At 39.3% G+C, this 17,085-nt stretch overlaps 1 protein-coding gene and 1 long non-coding RNA gene across 6 annotated transcripts in view; one reads left to right on the top strand and one right to left on the bottom strand.

Annotated features, from left to right (window-relative positions):
* Window positions 1-5,211: 5,211 nt before the first annotated feature.
* Window positions 5,212-17,085, bottom strand: part of ppp1r9a (protein phosphatase 1, regulatory subunit 9A) — a 145,971-nt gene continuing 134,097 nt past the window's right edge. For 3 of the 5 annotated variants that reach the window (XM_062029229.1, XM_062029230.1, XM_062029228.1), the window contains exons 12-19: window positions 14,500-14,570; window positions 13,280-13,367; window positions 13,092-13,158; window positions 10,604-10,646; window positions 9,164-9,274; window positions 8,950-8,973; window positions 6,874-7,056; window positions 5,212-6,805 (exon numbers count right to left, since the gene is read on the bottom strand). In XM_062029229.1, coding sequence (XP_061885213.1) covers window positions 6,641-6,805; window positions 6,874-7,056; window positions 8,950-8,973; window positions 9,164-9,274; window positions 10,604-10,646; window positions 13,092-13,158; window positions 13,280-13,367; window positions 14,500-14,570 — 752 coding nt within the window. In that variant the 3' untranslated portion in view covers window positions 5,212-6,640. The remainder of the gene's footprint in view (window positions 6,806-6,873; window positions 7,057-8,949; window positions 8,974-9,163; window positions 9,275-10,603; window positions 10,647-13,091; window positions 13,159-13,279; window positions 13,368-14,499; window positions 14,571-17,085) is intronic. The other 2 variants (XM_062029231.1, XM_062029232.1) reach the window with 1 other exon arrangement.
* LOC133635856 (uncharacterized) overlaps window positions 13,652-17,085 on the top strand; it is a 45,796-nt gene continuing 42,362 nt past the window's right edge. The window contains exon 1 of the long non-coding RNA XR_009822131.1: window positions 13,652-14,427. This is a non-coding gene — a long non-coding RNA (uncharacterized LOC133635856). The remainder of the gene's footprint in view (window positions 14,428-17,085) is intronic.

Raw genomic sequence — 17,085 nt, 5'->3', positions numbered from 1 at the left:
AGACCAGGGCTTTTGTGGAGTGGAGGTGATTAGCAATAAAAGTTCACCTCCAGGCAGCTACAACCCTAAACTAACACCCTCCCCGGATTGTTAATAATCAAATGTAAACAATCAAATGCAGATACTTCTTATGCCTTCTGATCTCTCTCTCTCTCTCTCTCTGTCTCTCTCTCTCTGTCTCTGTCTCTTTGTCTGTCTGTCTCTGTGTGTGTGTGTCCACTACTTGCTGTCCATATCCTACCAAGTCAGACCTACACTGTTCCAATATCCATTTCTCTGTTCTCAATTGTTGATGACTGATGATAACAACCAAACCGTTCTTGGGTCGGAATGACGAGGCCGTCGATTCGTTGCTACTCTGTCACTTTATTTATGTTTTCCACAAAGCCAACTGGACATCCACAAAGCTACTAGCGCTCCTGCACACACACTGCTACCGCTCCCTCACCTCACTCGCCCACTCACTCACTCACTCATGTCACTCACCTCACATACTGCCATTCTTAAAGGAGCACATAACAAACATACGCTACTCTCACAACATAAGTATAGGCTACCAAAAGGCTTATTTCGCCCTATTGCATTATTTTTATTTCATCTTTTACATGCTACAGTGCTATGCAACATATTAGTTTGTCAGGAGGTCTTTACAGTGGGCTTAAAGTGAACGGTTTTTGTTTGTCAAATGATGCCACTATTGGCCTTATTTTGCTGTACCCTGCGCTAGTAGTATGGATTGCTTTTTGTTGTGTTAGTATAATAATTCCTTTGTATTGCGGGTTCTATATTGGCTGGTTGTGGGCATCGTGTCACATTTGGAATTGAGAGGGCTAGGTTGGTGTCCTCCAGCTTGTCCCAGACCAGGGTTCGGCAACCCAGAATGTTGAAAGTGCCATAGTAGTCCAAAAAAACTAAAAAAAGAACATCTGTCTGGAGCCGCAAATAATTAAATGCCTTATATAAGTCTTATAATGAAGGAAACACATGGTGTCTACATTAGCTTGAATAACATGTTAGCACTGATTAGCTAGCAGTAATGCACTGACCAAATATGCCTGATTAACATTCCATGCAAGTCTATAACATCAACAAAGCTCATATTTGTGCATTTTGGCCACCATAATGTTTGGTGGGTGAGTGAATTAATTAACTCACATTATGTTCTACATATGGTGAATGTTTATATTCATCTGGGAGAAAACAAACCACCAGTTTAACTTGTAGGTATTTCAGACCCACATATGCGGTCCTCTCCAAGGTTTCTCATAGTCATTCATATTGACATCCCACTGGGTTGTGAGTTTTTCCTTGTCCTTATGTGGGCTCTGAACCGAGGATGTCGTTGTGGCTTGTGCAGCCCTTTGAGACACTTGTGATTTAGGGCTATATTAATAAACATTGATTGATAAACATTGATTGATAGATATTCAAACCCCAAAACCAGTGAAGTTGGCACGTTGTGTAATTTGTAAACAAAAACAGAATACAATGATTTGCAAATCCTTTTCAACCTATCTTCAATTAAATACACTGCAAAGACAAGATACTTAACGTTCAAACTGGAAAACATTGTTGTTTTTTGCAAATATGAGCTCATTTGGAATTTGATGCCTGCAACATGTTTTTAAAAAAGCTGGCACAAGTGGCAAAAAAGACTGAGAAAGTTGAGGAATGCCAATCAAACACTTATTTTGAAAATCCCACTGGTAAACAGGCTAATTGGGAACAGGTGGGTGCCATGATTGGGTATATAAGCAGCTTCCATGAAATGCTCAATCATTCACAAACAAGCATGGGGCGAGGGTCACCACTTTGTGAACAAATGCGTGAGCAAATTGTCGAACAGTTTAAGAACAACATTTCTCAACAAGCTATTGCAAGGAATTTAGGGATTTCACCATCTAAGGCAGGGGTGCTCATTACGTCGATCGCGATCTACCGGTCGATCACGGAGGGTGTGTCAGTCGATCCCCAGCCAGGCATTAAAAAAATAGTCCTAAAAATGAGCGATCATAAATCTTCACTATGACGTCACTTTCGTCACTTGATTGACATACACGGCACCCGGGGGTCTTCTGAGATGACGCTGGCTGCTGCCAGCTCATTATTAAGAAAAAATTACCGACAGGAAGGCGAGAAACTCTTTTTATTTCAACAGACTCTGGCGCCGTACCTGTCGTCAAAACTCCAAAGACCGACCGCACAGTTGCACAATAAAAGCGCTGCTTCATGCTGTCTGCGCTAACAACATAAGAGTCTCAGAAAGCTGGAGTGCACAAGCTAGCAAGCTACCGAGTTTGCCGCCAATGTATTTCTTGTAAAGTGTATACAAAGGAGTACGGAAGCTGGACAAATAAGATGCCAAAAACCAACCACTTTCATGTGGTATTGGACAGAAAGGAGGACTTTTTTTCTCCTCCATTTGAAAATGCGGACGTTATCAGCACCACTGTCTGATTCCTATCAATGCAATCCATCAGAATCAGGTAATACACCAACTTACACTACCGTTCAAAAGTTTGGGGTCACATTGAAATGTCCTTATTTTTGAAGGAAAAGCACTGTACTTTTCAATGAAGATAACTTTAAACTAGTCTTAACTTTAAAGAAATACACTCTATACATTGCTAATGTGGTAAATGACTATTCTAGCTGCAAATGTCTGGTTTTTGGTGCAATATCTACATAGGTGTATAGAGGCCCATTTCCAGCAACTATCACTCCAGTGTTCTAATGGTACAATATGTTTGCTCATTGGCTCAGAAGGCTAATTGATGATTAGAAAACCCTTGTGCAATCATGTTCACACATCTGAAAACAGTTTAGCTCGTTACAGAAGCTACAAAACGGACCTTCTTTTGAGCAGATTGAGTTTCTGGAGCATCACATTTGTGGGGTCAATTAAACGCTCAAAATGGCCAGAAAAAGAGAACTTTCATCTGAAACTCGACAGTCTATTCTTGTTCTTAGAAATGAAGGCTATTCCACAAAATTGTTTGGGTGACCCCAAACTTTTGAACGGTAGTGTATATTCTTGTCTTCATGAAAGAAAGGAATCTATATGTGTTAAACATGCTTGCATTATCTTTAAACACCTTTAACTTGTTAACAATATCAACTATATGTGTTAAACATGCTTGTATTATCTTTAAACGCCTTTAACTTGTTAACAATATTAACTATATGTGTTAAACATGTTGTATTATCATCAAACACCTTTAACTTGTTAACAATATTAACTATATGTGTTAAACATGCTTGCATTATCTTTAAACACCTTTAACTTGTTAACAATATTAACTATATGTATTAGACATTCTTGTATTATCATTAAACACCTTTAATTTATTAACAATATTAACTATATGTGTTAAACATGCTTGCATTATCTTTAAACACCTTTAACTTGTTAACAATATTAACTATATGTATTAGACATTCTTGTATTATCATTAAACACCTTTAATTTATTAACAATATTAACTATATGTGTTAAACATGCTTGCATTATCATTAAACACCTTTAACTTGTTAACAAAAACATATATTTCATAAATAAGTAAATATAAATTATATATATATGAATGAGGTAGATCCCCGCGACTTGATCAATTGAAAAGTAGCTCGCCTGCAGAAAAAGTGTGAGCACCCCTGATCTAAGGTCTGTTATATCATCAAAAGGTGATGAAAATGACGATGAAAAGGTTCAGAGAATCTGGAAAAATCACTGCACGTAACATTAAATGCCCGTGACCTTGGATCCCTCAGGCGGTACTGCATTAAAAAAAACGACATCAGTGTGTAAAGGATATCACCACATGGGCTCAGGAACACTTCAGAAAACCACTGTCAGTAACTACAGTTTGTCGCTACATCTGTAACTGCAAGTTAAAACTCTACTATCAGAATCAGAATCAGAACAGTTTTTATTGCCATTTTGTTTGAGAACGGGTTCACAAACTAGGAATTTTTCTTGGTGCAATTGTGCAACATAAAACACATTTAACACAGATTTGGTAACAAAAAGAGCTGTAACTGAGCTATCAGATCTTGTTATTGTTCATGTGCCTGATGGCTGAGGGGAAAAAACTGTTCAGGTGCCGGGAGGTGTGAGTCTGGATAGACCGTAGTCCCCTGCCTGTCCTCAGGGAGAGGGAGAATAGTTTGTGTCCAGGGTGAGAAGAGTCAGCTGTGATCCGACCCACATGCCTCCTGGTCCTGGAGGAGAACAGGTCCTGGAGGGATGGGAGCTTGCAAAGCAAATGCCATTTATCAACAACACCCAGAAACGCCGCCGGCTTCGCTGGGCCCGACCTCATCTAAGATGGACTGATGCAAAATGTAAAATGTTCTGTGGTCTGAGGAGTCCACATTTAAAATTGTTTTTGGACACTGTGGACGTTGATTCCTCCGGAACAAAGAGGAAAAGAACCATCCGGGCTGTTATAGGCCCAAAGTTCAAAAGCCAGAATCTGTGATGGTATGAGGGTGTATTAGTGCCCAAAGCATGGGTAACTTACACATCTGTGAAGGCACCATTAATGCTGAAAGGTACATACAGGTTTTGGAGCAACATATGTTGCCATCCAGGCAACGTTATCAGGGACGCCCCTGCTTATTTCAGAAACACAATGCCAAGCCACGTGTTACACATCAGCGTGCCTTCATTGTAAAAATGTGTGGCTGACTATAGTCTATAGACTGGCCTGCCTGTAGTCTAGACCTGTCTCCCATTGAAAATGTGTGGCGCATTACGAAGCGTAAAATACGACAACGGACTGTTGAACAACTTAAGCTGTACATTAATCAAGAATGGGAAAGAATTCCACCTGAAAAGCTTCAAAAATTGGTCTCCTCAATTCCCAAACTCTAACTGAGTGTTGTTAACAGGAAAGGCCATGTAACACAGTGGTAAAAATGCCCCTGTGCCAACTTTTTTTAAATTCTAAGTTAATGATTATTTGCCAAACAAAATTTAGTTTCTCAGTTCCAACATTAAATGTCTTGTCTTTGCAGTCTATTCAATTGAATATAAGTTGGAAAGGATTTGCAAATTATTGTATTCTGTTTTTATTTACAAATTACACAACGTGCCAACTTCACTGGTTTTATGTTTTGTATGTGTCAACAACAGGAATTACCTTCAACTGGATTAATTTGTGTAACCTTTTTAAATGATGACCAAAATGAAAACTGCACACCAGCATCAGTGACAGCACATTTTATTGGGGGTGACAGGTTAATCAGACTGTCAGACTTGTTCAGAATGCAAAAAGTCGAGGGGAGCACGTTGTGGCAACTATGAAGGACACATGCCAAATAAGCCCTTGTGGGCACGACTCAAACACTTTTCTTGTTTTGGCCTGCCAGGAGCACCCGTGTCTCACTGATATACGTTGCATGTCTCCCACCAACATTTGAACACACCTGATGGAACTAGAACAGAAACAATATGGAAGAATACATTTTGATGGGTTTATTGGAGCAGCGTATGGAGGTCAAGTTAAAGCACAATGGAACACTTTGTTCTCTCTCCACAGTCTTTTAATGTTAAACCCTAAATGTTATGTTAAATCATTGTGTTGAAATACAGATATAAACAAACATGTCAGTCATAGCTGCGTCATTGCGCGGAGGAGTCTCATCAGAATGCTCAGTATTAAACCGTTTGCATGATACTCCTTGGTCATAATAAACAAAGCATCTCTAGCTTGGTGACAGCACCTTCTCGCTATTTATTGTAAACCTACTGATTGATTCAAAGGAATGATAAGGATGTCGCTTCAAAACACAATCAAGTACATATCAAGTCGGAAACCCTGTTTTGAGAGATCGAGCAATGTTGACCTGGAAGGGAAAATATGAATTGCATGTCCTTTCCAGTGGACCATCAACATATTGATTGTAATTCTATGTTTTTATAATGCCTGAGCACAAGAGAACCATCTACATCATATATATGGCTGCCTTCCTAAATAGGTGTAGTCCAAAAGAACTTGTGATGAAAAAGGAATTTTCTAGCATTTCTAAAGGCAGCATTTGGATATTTAAAGAGAATACAAAAAGAGGTCAAAGCGTGTTACAAGCTGTATACATCAGCGGGAAATGTTTTTGAAGGATTAGCTTTGGTCATCTACAAATGTTCCTTCATTGAAGTGTTGGATACTTTTATACTGCAAGGAGCTCAAGTTCAATGACAGTATTTGCATTTCCAGTCTGGTTGGGTGAAGTCTGAGGGTGATGCACCAGCACCAACTCTTCGGGTCAAATCATGGCAAGTTCTAGGGATGTATTAAAATGGCACATCATCACTGGACAGGGAGATATATCAAAAGGATTTGGAAGGGCAGGTACAGGATCGAGACGTGTTGACTAGTTTCTACTCTGAAGATGAATAAATAAAAGCAATTTACAACAGCAAACATCAAAAGAAATAGAAGAGATTAGTTTTTTCAATGGCTAGAAATAAAGAGTGGGTGTCAAATGAGACAAACTTTTAGTTTTGGTTTAAATTGCTTGGTGGTGGAAAAAGTTGTGCCCCAAATCTGCCGATGGTTATTTTGGAGTTCAAACCTGTAGAGGGCGTACCACAGGGTTCAATTGTGGAGCCTTTTGTCTTTAGTATGCGCAGAGGCGCCACTTATCGCCCTTCTTTCTGCTGCAGCTCCAGCTCTCTCTTTCGGAGTTTCTCACGGTGCTTCTCCACTTTCTCACGGCTCTTCTTGGCCTTCTCCGTCAGAACCTTAAGGTCCTTAATCTCTTTTTTGATCAAGGTGCGGTCCTGGGAAGAAGTGACTCCGAGGACCTGGAGAATACCAATGATCATCCAACACGACTCTGGTATTTCCACAAGCACGGCAGTTTTTTTTTTACCTTGAGGTCGGCGCTCTCTAGTTGTAGTAGCTGTTCTCCGTCTATGTTTTTGGCAGTGAATTCTGGGATGTGTTGTTCTAGGTTAAGACCCACCAGCCAGCGGGACACTTGCTGAAGGGTCCACTCTGCCACGCTGCGGTTCTGCCACTGGACCTGCTTGGAAAGCCGGCCTTCATCCAGGATCTAGCAGTGGGAATCCCAACAGAAACACGGTGAGCGAGACAAAATAATGGCCAGGTGATTTCAAAGGTCATCTGTCGTCCACATGGCACAATACAAGACATGGACCACAAATGATAACAATACTCAGTGCGAAATAGATAGTTTAATTATGCTATATAAAGGATCTTTGACCAGCGTTTTGCAGTTATCGTTAAAAACAGAAGAGACCCTGCAATACAGAGGATCATTTGATGAGTGTCTTGCACTAGACCTTAAACAGCACAGCCTTCCTGTCTTATAGAGGATCTTTGACTATTTTATTTTTGCAGTAGGACCTTAAACAGGACAGTGCTCCTGTCTTATAGAGGATCTTTGACTGGCATTCTGCTGCAGTAGGTTGTTAAAAACAGCAGGGTGCCGCTGTCGTATAGAGGATCTTTGACTGGCATTCTGCTGCAGTATGTTGTTAAAAAACAGCAGGGTGCTCCTGTCCTATAGAGGATCTTTGACTGGCATTCTGTTGCAGTATGTTGTTAAACAACAGCAGAGAGCTTCTGTCATATAGAAAATCTTTGACTGGCATTCTGCTGCAGTAGATTGTTAAAAAACCGCAGGGTGCTCCTTTCATATAGAGGATCTTTGACTGGCATTCTGCTGCAGTAGTTGTTAAACAACAGCAGAGAGCTTCTGTCATATAGAGGATCTTTGACTGGCATTCTGCTGCAGTAGGTTGTTAAAAAAACAGCAGGGTGCTCCTGTCATATAGAGGATCTTTGACAGGCATTCTGCTGCAGTAGGTTGTTAAAAAACCGCAGGGTGCTCCTTTCATATAGAGGATCTTTGACTGGCATTCTGCTGCAGTAGGTTGTTAAAAACAGCAGGGTGCTGCTGTCGTATAGAAGATCTTTGACTGGCATTCTGCTGCAGTAGATTGTTAAAAAACAGCAGGGTGCTCCTGTCTTATAGGGGATCTTTGATCATTTTGTTTTGCAGTAGGACCTTAAAACAGCACAGCGTTTCTGTCTTATAAAAGATCTTTGACTAGTATTTTTCTGCAGTAGAGCCTTCACAAACAGCAGAGAGCTCCTGTCGTATAGAGGATCTTTGACTGGCATTCTGCTGCAGTAGGTTGTTAAAAAACAGCAGGGTGCTCCTGTCATAAAGAGGATCTTTGACTGGCATTCTGCTGCAGTAGGTTGTTAAAAACAGCAGGGTGCTCCTGTCATTTAGAGGATCTTTGACAGGCATTCTGCTGCAGAAGGTTGTTAAAAAACAGCAGGGTGCTCCTTTCATATAGAGGATCTTTGACTGGCATTCTGCTGCAGTAGGTTGTTAAAAACAGCAGGGTGCTCCTGTCATTTAGAGGATCTTTGACAGGCATTCTGCTGCAGAAGGTTGTTAAAAAACAGCAGGGTGCTCCTTTCATATAGAGGATCTTTGACTGGCATTCTGCTGCAGAAGGTTGTTAAAAAACAGCAGGGTGCTCCTTTCATATAGAGGATCTTTGACTGGCATTCTGCTGCAGTAGGTTGTTAAAAAACAGCAGAGAGCTTCTGTCATATAGAGGATCTTTGACTGGCATTCTGCTGCAGTAGATTGTTAAAGAACAGCAGGGTGCTCCTGTCATATAGAGGACCTTTGACTGGCATTCTGCTGCAGTAGGTTGTTAAAAACAGCAGGGTGCCGCTGTCGTACAGAGGATCTTTGACTGGCATTCTGCTGCAGTAGATTGTTAAAAAACAGCAGAGAGCTTCTGTCATATAGAGGATCTTTGACTGGCATTCTGCTGCAGTAGGTTGTTAAAAACAGCAGGGTGCTCGTGTCATAGATTGAACAGCTCTGATGTAGGTGTCGCTAATGTTGGGAAATGAAACAAAAGCAGTGACAACAAACATTTCCTGTCGTCAGTCTCACCTCATCCTCAATCATATCCAGACTCTGCATGTGGCAGCACAGGAAACAAAGCAAAGGACAAGCGGGATAAAAACAAAAGCCAAAATAACACGATTCATTGATGGGGATTTTTGTCTATTGATCAGACAGGAAGTGTGCGTCTGATGCGTCCAATGAATACTCATGTGCAGCATTGACAAGGAGAGTGTAATAATAATAATAATGATAATTAAACCTCATCCGAAGAGAGCGCCAAGTTGTGTCCCAACGTTTTGGCTTCACCGAGCAGCCCGCTGATCTCCACTGAGCTGCTGCTGCCACTCACATCCTCACTCAGGCCGGCTCCCTGAAGAACCACAAACACAACTCTTAACTCACAGGAGCTTCCAGGAGGAAAATAATTAGAAAAGGTCATTGATTAGTGGGTGGAACTTGCAAATTTAATCAAGGCTGGGTTTTTCACCGCGTAGTTTAAACAAGCAGGCAGGTTAATATTGATTGGTGGATACAGAATTCAAAATAAGCACATCAGGAGTCTCGTAAAGAAATTGTTTGTCGAGCCGCAAGGAGGAAAGATTAGGCACATCACTCATTTTTGAAAGGGATTGCGGGAAAACAAGAGTGTATCCTCGCATCATTTTGTTGGGTTAGAATCAGCCACTCCAATGTCTCAGCAGCAGCAAATACTACATGAATACAGTACCAGGTATTATGAATAGAAGAAGTGTGCTTGTGTAAATTATATTACATCCCATTACATGAGCAATGGCAACACTTAAAAAAGGGCCATCCAAAGTGTGGCCCGCAGCTCATTGCTTGAAAATATTATTAAAAAAAACAAAATGGAGTAAAAGAGCAAACAGGTGTAATGTAAAAATAAATTGTTGCAATATTGACACTGATAACACAAAGCTGCCATGTCGACAGTTTTTTTTTTTGGATTACTCAAAAAATAATAAAAACTTATAAATGATGGTTGGATCTGAAGTTGATCTAGAGATTCTAGCCTTGACTGGGACCTTTAAAGTGGAACTGCACTGTTTCATTCAGAATCCTTATGTAAGACAAGAACACACGTTTTTATTTTTTTATGCATTCTAAATTAAAAACAAATGTTAGAAAAAATCAACTAACAATGCAGCCAATGGGATACTACGATTATACACAGGTCAAAATACTACAATATTTTATTGTAAAACTAACTTGCAGTATGTTGTATTAAATTACTAGTCCAGTCAATGTGGGAACACTGATGGCTCATAACCAATCTTTTGAGTGATTACAACCCCCAATTATTTTTATTACAACATACTTGCAGGGGACAAAAAGCCTGGAAATACTTTAAAATAGTCAATGTACAGCGTGTTTTGCAGCATAAACATGAGGTCAGGTTTTTGAGATATTCAATACTTTAAAAAGTAGTGACTGTCTTGTGTTACATTAAGATATTGTATGTAATTATGTACATTAATATTCTATGTATGGTTTATTCATCCCAGATATTGTATGTAATTATTTACATTAATATTCTATGTATGGTTTAGTCATACCAGATAGTGTATGTGATTATGTACATTAATATTCTATGTATGGTTTAGTCATACCAGATAGTGTATGTGATTATGTACATTAATATTCTATGTTTGGTGTATTCATTTGTCCAATGTAAATTTACCTTGAATTTCTTTGGGCTGTCCTCTGCTGACATCTGTGTGCAACTGCAAGACAATACAGACATATCACATGATCATTATTGCACAATATCTGAATAATCAGATCCATTTGTGGTCCTAAAAAAAAAAAAAAAAAACCCATTTATGTGCAACAGTAGGCTCAATAAATCTATAATTAAATAATCTGAATCCTTCCCCCCTCAAAGATATATGTTATCCTCCTGAGGACCAGTGTCCTCGTTTTTCCCCAAAAAACATATCTGTCAGGATCAAACAAAAAGAAAACATTTAGAAAACAAATGTAATTGCATTTTTATTCAAATGAATAGAAAACAAATAAATGCACCAGTGTCCTCTGCAGGGGAATTTTGTGTTCTGCACAACTGGATTTTTGGTGTTTGTTTAGAGATTTGTAGGAATTAGACTAAAAAAAGAATATTTGACTGCAGAGGACTCTGGTTCTCGGTTCATGGTTCCGAAAGGCGAGCGGAAGTTACCAGTAAAAATGTCAGCCGTGTGGGATTATTTTACCCTACAAAACGAGAAAGATGAAGAGGTGGAGTGCAAAACATGCCACAATAAAGTCAAGCATGGTGGTAAAGTTGTAAGACATTTTAATACAACAAATCTGATCAAGCATTCAGCGAAATACCACCGTAAAGAATGTGAAGAATTTCTAAAGAAAACTAACGAAAAGAAAAAGAAAAGTCCTACCCAACTAACTCTGACAGAAACGTTGGCGAAGCGTGGCATACTGCCACTGAACAGTGCTAAAGCCCAGGGGATAACTAGAGTCATTGCCGAGGAAATAATCCAGGATGATGAGCCGTTATCTCTCGTGACTAAAGTGGGCTTTCGACGCACCATCCAACACCTTGAACCACGGTACAACATGCCCAGGCGTCATTACATCCTTCAGAAAACAATCCCCCAGATTCACAAAGATGTTAGAGATTACATTGCCAAGCGAAGAACAGCGAGGGATTCAAACCATGAAGGCCACCTTACTCGATGCGGTGCACACACGTTTTGACCATGTGGAAACTGAACCCCTCTATGCCGTGGCAACAATGCTAGATCCACGCTACAAAGACAAGTAAGTGCTTTATAATTATTTGAGCATGTTATAAGCTTCAGTACTATATTGAAAATAGTTTACTCTACAGCTGGCATTTATTTCTTTGTCAGTATTTCAGTAGCCTAATGTTTCATTGATGGGAATGTATTATTATTATTATATATTATTGTTATTATTCTTATTTTCCTTCAGTTATATGATGGGTGAAGAAATGAATGTCACTGTTGATCATTTGTGATCTATTTTGTGTGTTACTTGTTGTCATTGAACATTGATATGTGGAGACTGGCTGAAACAATATAAAATAATTGATACATCTTTATTACATTTTATCCAAATGTTAAAAGTTCTTCACTAATGCTACCAACCTGGATCAGGCAAATGAGGCACTAAAGGTAGAGGTGATGAAAATGGAACAAGAACTGAAGACCATGCCCTCTGGAGAAGGTGTGGCTGAGGCTGAGACAGCAAGGCAAACACCAGGAATGGAGGCTGGAAGGTCAACCAGCAGCCTCTGCAGCTACTTTGACAAGATACTGGAGGAGAGCTGCACAGCAGGTCCATCTGAGCAGCAGATCACCCCAGGGGCACTGTTTCAGTTGGAGAGCTACCTCAGTGAGCCTCCAGCTGGGCATAAGAGCAATCCTTTTCACTACTGGAGAGACAATCAGTCTCGACTACCCGCCCTGGCAGCAACAGCAGCCAAGTTCCTCAGTGATCCTTGCACCAGTGTTGAGGGTGAGAGGCTTTTTAGCACAGCCTCACTCATCATTGATGAACACAGGAGCAGGCTGACACCTGAGCATCTTGAAGTGCTCGTCTTTGTTAGAAAGAATCTCCCCTATATGCTCGGACTGCAGTCAGGGGGGGCAAACAATTGAAGGGAGTGTGTAGATAGTTTTTTTTTTTTTAAGTTTACAGTTGTTCAAGAGCAAGTATTGATGCTGAGTTATAGACATTTTATCCCACTCAGGTTGTTTGTGTGTTTGGCTTTTTTTAATAATGTTTACAGCATTATTTGCACTTTATACTGTTCACTTTTTTACTGTTCAATGATGCCATTTCTGTTTGTCATGTATAATTTTGTCCATTTTGTGTTTATCCTTGAATAAACCGGTCAGTTTCTTGTTACCAACCATTGTGTATTATTCAAACTCACCTAATTCAGCTGGCTAGTTGTTATCAAGAGTACTAAAACCCTTTTCAACATGAATCTGACAACTAAGTAGGCTAAATAACTTTAAACTTTAATACATGCTCGGATAGGCCAGTATCGGCCAGTGTCGGTATCGGATCGGAAGTGCAAAAACATCGGTATCGGATCGGAAGTGCAAAAACCTGGATCGGGACATCCCTAATAAATATATATATATATACATACATATATAAAATATGACTTTTCAGCTTCTTACCCAGACCTGGGGGCAGGTTTCTGCTCCTCCATGCGTCGAGAGGGGCTTGATGTTGCAAGAGAAGCTACTGTACGATCAGAAGCATTGAAGTGTGATATTTGCGTCATATTTATTTTGTGTAACACATATTTATAATAATACTAATACATTTCTGATGTAATGTGTGGTGTGTATGCAGGACTACAAACCCTCGTTGAGTCGTCTGGGGGAGCCATCAATAACACTCGGAATTGAACCAGAGCGACTGTGAGCTGGACTGCTGCGCCTCTCTAAAACCTGAGGATGTACAGTAGAGGTAAGTCATAAACTCATAGTTGTGGGGTGGAGGGAGTAAAATGAATGTGAAAACTAAAAAAAACTCCTAAAACTTGAACCATTTCTAAATCGATGGCAACTGGACTGTTTGGTTTGTCTTAGAAGACGTTTGGCCTCTCATCCGAGTAGACTTTATCAGTTCATGCTCATAGACCTAGATTGGTCAGATCTAGTCTTAGACCTAGATTGGTCCGATCTTGTCCAGTTGTGATGGATTGAATGCCCTCAGGTTTCAATGAGACATCTTGCACCATTTCTAGTTCCTTCTACCCGTTTCCCCTGGAAATTCTTGTTTTTAACTCACGGCTAATTCTTGATTGTGAAGTTGTTTATTCCATGTGAACTACTTCCTGTAAGTGACAACACTTTAGTACGACTCTCGTCACACTCGCTGAGGGAAAATGAGATGTGACGGTGTGGTAGACTCAATAAGTGTGACTGAGCTACGAGCAGCATGGAGAATGTTTGGAGGCTTACACACACAATACACTCTTTAAACTCAATGTGCTGACCTTTACGTATGTTCCACTACTGTAAGTAGAGTCATGTTGTGTTTGTATGTGTAACTCAGATGGACTGGCCATGTAGTCCGCATGCCTGACTCTCACCTCCCAAAACAAGTCCTTTATTCCCAGCTTGTTGAAGGGAAACGGGCCCCGGGAGGTCAAAAGAAGAGATTTAAGGATAACATCAAGGCAAACCTGACAAAGTGTCGCATAGACCTTAAGTCTTGGGAAGTCAAGGCAACAGACAGGACGATGTGGAGAAACCTTGTCCGTGAGGGTGCCGCGCAATATAATGACGACCTCCGCCATGCTGCACAAGACAAGCGCAGACTTAGAAAGGAGAGAGTATCCACCAAACAGGCCCAACCCAAACCCACCACCACTACATTCCCTTGTCCACATTGCCCCAGAATAATCGGGTCCAGAATCGGCCTCCACGCCCACCTGAAGACCCACAAGGACCAGGAAGGAGGACAGTCATACTCGACCACGAGTGACCGCCGATGATGATGATGGTATGTGTAAATGTTGGCTGAATGACAGGCTGACCTTTCACCCTATTAAGTACACTGTGTTCAAATACTAACCTCTCCCTCTGTGGAGCTCATACTGTCTCCTCTGTAGCTCTTCACTCTGCTGGGGGAGCCCTCTCTCAAGTCTGCACACACACACACACACACACACACACACACACACACACACACACACACACACATGAAAAACAGCCCTATAGCAATATGGATGTAGATCAGGGGTCACCAACCTTTTTGAAAGCAAGAGCTACTTCTTGGGTAGTGATTAATGCGAAGGGCTACCAGTTTGATACACACTTCAATAAATTGCCAGAAATAGCCAATTTGCTCAATTTACCTTTAACTCTATGTTATTATTAATAATTAATGATATTTACACTTAATTGAACGGTTTAAAAGAGGAGAAAATACGAAAAAAATGACAGTTAAATTTTGAAACATAGTTTATCTTCAATTTCGAGTCTTTAAAATTCAAAATTCAACCGAAAAAAAGAAGAGAAAAACTTAAAAAAATAATTTATGGAACATCATTAGTAATTTTTCCTGATCAAAATTAATTTTAGAATTTTTATGTCATGTTTTAAATAGGTTAAAATCCAATCTACACTTTGTTAGAATATGTAACAAATTGTACCAAGCTATATTTCTAACAAAGACAAATCATTATTTCTTCTAGATTTTCCAGAACAAAAATTTTAAAAGAAATTCAAAAGACTTTGAAATAAGATTTAAATTTGATTCTACAGATTTTCTAGATTTGCCAGAATAATTTTTTTGAATTTTAATCATAATAAGTTTGAAGAAATATTTCACAAATATTCTTCATCGAAAAAACAGAAGCTAAAATGAAGAATTAAATTCAAATTTATGTATTATTCTTTACAATAAAAAAAATTAATTTACTTGAACATTGATTTAAATTGTCAGGAAAGAAGAGGAAGGAATTTAAAAGGTAAAAAGGTATATGTGTTTAAAAATCCTAAAATCATTTTTAAGGTTGTATTTTTTCTCTAAAATTGTCTTTCTGAAAGTTATAGGAAGCAAAGTAAAAAAAATAATGAATTTATTTAAACAAGTGAAGACCAAGTCTTTAAATATTTTCTTGGATTTTCAAATTCTATTTGAGTTTTGTCTCTCTTAGAATTAAAAATGTCGGGCAAAGCGAGACCAGCTTGCTAGTAAATAAATAAAATTTAAAAAATAGAGGCAGCTCACTGTTAAGTGCTGCTATTTGAGCTATTTTTAGAACAGGCCGGCGGGCTACTCATCTGGTCCTTACGGGCTACCTGGTGCCCGCGGGCACCGCGTTGGTGACCCCTGATGTAGATGTTCTAATATTATTACAGCATTTTTCTTTTATGTCATATCATTTCATTTGAATTCTATCATTTCATTTTACCTCATGTATTGTCTTATTTCATATCATATATCGTCTAACTTCATCTAATTTTATTATCTCACCTCATAGAACATCTCATATAAGAGTTAATCTCATATCCAATATCATCTCATCTCATTACATATATAATCTCACTTCATGTCATACTTCATCTCTTTTCACAAATCATTTATCTCTTTACATCTCGTCATCATTTTTCATCTCATCACGTATCATATGTCTCAACTTTTATTAGATTATAAATATAATCTCATGTTATATATCTCATATACTGTATTAGGGCTGGGCGATATGGCCTTTTATTAATATCTCGATATTTTTAGGCCATGTCTTGATACACAATATATACCTCAATATTTTGCCTTAGCCTGGAATGAACACTTCATGCATATAATCACACCAGTATGATGATTCTATGTGTCTACATTAAAACATTCTTGTTCATACTCCATTAATATATGCTCATTTTAAACTTTCATGCAGAGAGGGAAACCACAACTACGGTAAGTCAATTTACCAAAACTGTATTTGTTAAACAGTTATTAGGCAGTGGCACAAACATTCATGTCATTTCCAAAACAGAACATGAAAGATTGTCAGAGACATTTTAAAACAAGCTATGAGTGCACTTTTGTGCATGATGTCACTAAGATGACATCAGAACAACACTAAATTAGTGAACACCACTACAACAGTTTAAAACTAACAAAGTGCACTTTTGTGCATGATAGGTTGATTGGCAACACTAAAATGGACCCTAGTGTGTGAATGTGAGTGTGAATGTTGTATGTCTATCTGTGTTGGCCCTGTGATGAGGTGGCGACTTGTCCAGGGTGTACCCCGCCTTCCGCCTGATTGTAGCTGAGATAGGCTCCAGCACCTCCCGCGACCCCGAAAGGGATAAGCGGTAGAAAAGGGATGGATTTCAATAACTGTCTAATAAAAATTTGCTGCATAATAGGAAATCAAAAAGTGTATATATCGAGTATATTCGATATATCGCCCAGCCCTATCCTGTATAATATCCTCTCATTTCATACCATACATTGTTTAATCTCATATATGCGGTCCTCTCAAAGGTTTCTCATAGTCATTCACATTGACGTCCCACTGGGGTGAGTTTTTCCTTGCCCGTATGTGGGCTCTGTACCAAGGATGTCGTTGAGGCTTGTGCAGCCCTTTGAGACACTTGTGATTTAGGGCTATATAAATAAACATTGATTGATTGATTGATTCATATG

This window comes from Entelurus aequoreus, linkage group LG20 (genome assembly GCF_033978785.1).
Source record: "Entelurus aequoreus isolate RoL-2023_Sb linkage group LG20, RoL_Eaeq_v1.1, whole genome shotgun sequence".
Classification (NCBI taxonomy): Eukaryota; Metazoa; Chordata; class Actinopteri; order Syngnathiformes; family Syngnathidae; genus Entelurus; species Entelurus aequoreus.
This window is presented reverse-complemented; position numbering and strand designations above follow the sequence as displayed.